Below are 4,456 nucleotides of genomic sequence, written 5' to 3'. Positions count from 1 at the left end.
AAACATTAAAAAAAAAAAATCACCACAAGTGCTGAAATCGCACCTTCACAACCACAAGATAGACTGACATACTGGTTACAACAATGGACTCAAACCTTTGTTCAGAGTGGTGCAGGGCAGGACAATGGTTCATTCTGCTGTTCACCAGGAATCAGAAGCCGCTCAATGGCACCTAATAACACTTCATCATTGCTTCAGGGAACATACAGTTTCCTCCAAGTGTGTAGTCACAATATTTCCATCAACAGATCATTACATAGCCTTGTTTCATGTGTGTTTGTTTAACGACACGTTACTGAATCAGTATCATTGACTCGTTAGCACTGAGCTCACAGTCAGCGGTACTATAATATGTGTCTGAACACAGCTGATGTAACACACCTATTTTCTCCATAAGATACATCACACCCCTATCAGACATAGGCACGCTAGGCTTGGGGATCATTTTAAATAGTGAAATCATCCACCAAAAGCACAAAAATGGGGGGGGGGGAGGGGAAGAGGCCATTTGCAAACAGGCAGTTTGTTTATAGTGTGAGAGCTGAAGCCAGAAGGCAGAGCGTCACTACGCGGAGCCTCAGCTGAGAACCCAGACTTTCCTCGGCTCCCCTCTGCTCTTGTCTATGAATGGATCATAAGTCTTGATTTTCATATCACCACAGGTAGGCCTCAGAGATACTGCAGGTTCCCTTCCAGACCACCGCAATCAAAGGAACAGCGAGTGTTATTTAAGCAAATCGCACAAATATTTTGGGTTCCCAGTGTAGCTAAAGCTATCCTGATGTTAGACTGGAGTCTGTGACGAATGCAACATGGGATGTACACGTTTGAAAGATGGGAAGAGCGATCAATACGTGACTGTGAGCACATGCTGCTGGGAAAAAATGGCGCCATGCATACCAGTTTCCAACAACAAACACCAAAAGAGAGAAGTTACAGAAATGACGTAGATTTCAAGAAAATAAAAATAAATAAATCTAACTGTAACCCTAGGACTCGACTAAGCTTGACTCTTAGACCTAATTCAGCCTCTACCCCCAACACTGTTCCTAGTCCTGACCATAACCCTAACACTACATGAAGCCCTCGGCCTAACCTAGGCCTAGTCACGGACCCAATCCTAATTCTAACTCCATACTACTATTACCCTGCTCCCCCACAAAATCAGAGTTTGGACACAGAGGGAAACTTTACCCTAAAATAAAGGAATGATATAATGGTGCCAATAGACTCATTAGATGCAAGGTTGCCGCAAACCTTCTATTGGTTTAAAAAACTCACTACCTGCAGAGCACACGAAGGCGAAGCACCGCAAAGCAAGGGGCACCTGTAATGCATTTTAGTGAGTTCAGTGAATTCTCAATTACAGAACCCTCGGATATGAAGGCTGGGCGGTAATTGGTGGAGAATTGTTGTGCCTTAAAGGTTGGATCCCGGCATTTGGACCCAATCTTCTGAGTGACATGTTTTCCAGGTGCTCTTCCTCTAGCCTCCGAATATGGGGTTCAGACCCCCATCGGGGGTGACAGTTTAATCAGTGGCACCCAGTACCTGTCAGGGACCACCACACCGAGCTGGATTTCAGCCTTGCCCCCACCCTGGCTGGGTTCCCCAGGGACACCACCTCTCAGAGCTGTGGTCCACAGTGTTCATGTCATCCGCAGAGACCTTGAACTCACTGATGCGGATCCACTCATCAAAGCCGATCCCCACAGAGTAGTAGACATAGAGCTTGCCGTTGTGCTGGAAACGGGGGTGGAAGGCCAAGCACAGGAAGCCCCGCTCATCACCCTCCCATGGCGAAGTGAGCACCGCCTGGCTGATGTTCAGAAAGGGCTTCTTGAGCCTCGAGCGGTCCGGCAGGTAGGCCCACACCAGCCCCACCTGCTCAGCCACGAAGAAGCGGTGGGTACCGTCCCTTGTATGGACCATGGCCACAGGGTTGCGCAGTCCATTGGCCACCTCCTCCAGGCAGAGCTGCAGGCAGCCCTTGGCATCCGCCCGCACCTGGCCCAGGTTGGAGTTGAGGTTCTCATTGACCAACAGGCGTGGGAAGCAGTAGTCCACATCATCCAGGGCCAGGTAGTGGCAGAATTTAGCCTGGTTGCCCTCCAGTGCCCAGAGCTCATGGTCAGTGGAGAGGTGGCGGAACAGGCTCCGGCATGTCTGCCACATGTCCAGACAGTAGTCTTCGCAGAGCCCGGGCACCGTCCGCAAGGGTGTGGATGGGTCCTCAGCGTCGTAGAGGTGGGCTGCGTAGGGCGAGCATTCCTGCGGAGACAGGGGCAGCTCAGAGATGCTCTGTGTGGGCCCCCACCAGCAGTGTGACCGCCTGTGTTTGGCTAAATGTCTACTTTTGGCTTATTGTATATTTGTAAGTCGTTTTAAAACAAAGCAAACCCATGACCAGATTGGGTTTATTCCGATCCTATTGGACAGAGTGGACTCTGCTGTGTGTAGGATCAGTACTAGGCTGCGAACCACAAGGTCAGCAGTTCAAACCCACTGCTCCTTGGAAACCCCCTACAGGGTGGCTGAGTCAGAACCGACTCGACAGCACTGAACAACAATGAACACACTAGAAGTGCCCCACAGGGTTTCTGAGGCTGAAAATCTTTGCAGAAGTAAACTGCCACATCTGTCTCCCAAACAGTGGCTGGTGGGTATGAACCACTGACCTTTACAATAGCAGCTGAGCCTTCACCACTGCACCACCAGAACACCTTTTGTGGGCTTCAGAGACAATCTTAAATCTAGTTATTGGTTGTGAGAGTCAAGGTCTTGTGCCAACTTACCTAGGCCTGGATTCTCAGTAGTTCGCAATTAAGATGTAGAACCACAAGGTCAGCAGTTCAAACTCACCAGCCACTCTGAGTCACTGTGAGTCAGAACCAACTCCACGGCACTTAACAACAACAACAACAAACCCCTCATGAATCCTGGTGTGGTGCTGTAGGATAAGCACTGGGCCACAAGAAGGTTTGAACTGCAAGGTCAATAGTTCAAATTCACCAACAACTCCTTGGAGGCTCTACACGGTGTCACTATGAGTCAGAATCAACTCTACGACACATACAACAACAACAAATTCCTCATGAGAAGCCCACTGTAGGATAAGCATTGGACTGCTAACTGAGGCTGGTGGTTCAAACCCACCAGCCTGTCCTCAGAAACTCTATACAGGGTTCCTATGAGTCTGAACCAACAGCACTTAACAACAACAATTCCTCCTGATGACATCTAAGATACTGTAATCATCCTCCCTTGATGTGATTATCCTATATGTTGTAAATCTCCACTTCTTTGACCTTAATGAAGCCAGATGCAATCTGCAGGTTAAGCTGTATGTTGAATCAATCTTGCTTGAGATATATAAGAGAGTAAACAGGCAAGCAGAGTTCAGAGGAATCTACTACCACTGAGAAAGAAGAGGCTTTGGACCTGGGGTCCCTGCCTTGTGAAGCATCTAGATTCCAGGGAAGGATTGATATCAAGACACATGGAAATCTCCAAGGAATGCTGAGACGACAGATTCTGAAACAAGACAAGGACCTTTCTCCAGAGCCGGCTCTCTCTAACTTCAGACATCTAACCTCCCAAACTGTGAGAGAATAAATCTCTGGTTGATACGCCCATACGCTTGCAGTATTTCTGTTATAACAACACTCAAGAAGGAAGAATTGGCATAAACGAAATGCAGAATAAGGTTGCTCCAAGGCACCATCCCACCACTTGTCTGTCAGTTTGTCCTATTGTGGTGGCTTGTGAGTTGCTGTGATTCTGGAAGCTATGCCACCAGTATTTCAAATACCAGCAGGATCAACCATGGTGGACAGGTTTCAGATGAGTTTCCAGATGAAGACAGACTAGGAAGAAGGAGAGACAGACTACTTCTGAGTATTTAGTCACTGAAAAGCTTATGAATAGCATATAACACTGTCAAATAGCACCAGAAAATTAAATATGGAAACATGATGAAGAACACCAGAATATTGTCAGATACAGTGCTGAAAAATGAGCCTCTCAGTTTGGAAGGCACTCAAAATGCGACTGGTGAAGAGCTGCCTCCTCAAAGTAGAGTTGACTTTGATGAAGCGAATGAAGTAAAGCCTTGGGGGCCTTCATTTGCCGATGGGGCACAACCCAAAATGAAGAGAAACAACTGTAAACATCCATTAATAATCAGAATATGGAATGTACACGGTATGTATCTAGGAAAATGAAATGGAACGCATTAGCATCAATAGCCTAGGCATTAGAGAACTGAAATGGACTGGTATTGGCCATTTTGAATCTGACAATCACATGGTTACTATGCCAGAAATGACATGTTGACGATAACTGGTATCACATTCATCATCAAAAAGAACATTTCAAGATCTGTCTTGAAGTATAATGTGATAGGATAATATCCATATACCTACAAGGAAGACCAGTTAACACCACTATTACTCAA

At 46.8% G+C, this 4,456-nt stretch overlaps 1 protein-coding gene across 1 annotated transcript in view; it reads right to left on the bottom strand.

Annotated features, from left to right (window-relative positions):
* HHIPL1 (HHIP-like 1) overlaps positions 1-2,268 on the bottom strand; it is a 51,428-nt gene extending 49,160 nt beyond the window's left edge. The window contains exon 1 of the mRNA XM_006839518.1: positions 1,625-2,268. Within this exon, the coding sequence (XP_006839581.1) occupies positions 1,625-2,175 (551 nt within the window). The 5' untranslated portion in view covers positions 2,176-2,268. The remainder of the gene's footprint in view (positions 1-1,624) is intronic.
* Between the last annotated feature and the right edge of the window lie 2,188 nt (positions 2,269-4,456).

Source organism: Chrysochloris asiatica, unplaced genomic scaffold (genome assembly GCF_000296735.1).
Source record: "Chrysochloris asiatica unplaced genomic scaffold, ChrAsi1.0 scaffold00025, whole genome shotgun sequence".
In the NCBI taxonomy this organism is placed as follows: domain Eukaryota; kingdom Metazoa; phylum Chordata; class Mammalia; order Afrosoricida; family Chrysochloridae; genus Chrysochloris; species Chrysochloris asiatica.
This window is presented reverse-complemented; position numbering and strand designations above follow the sequence as displayed.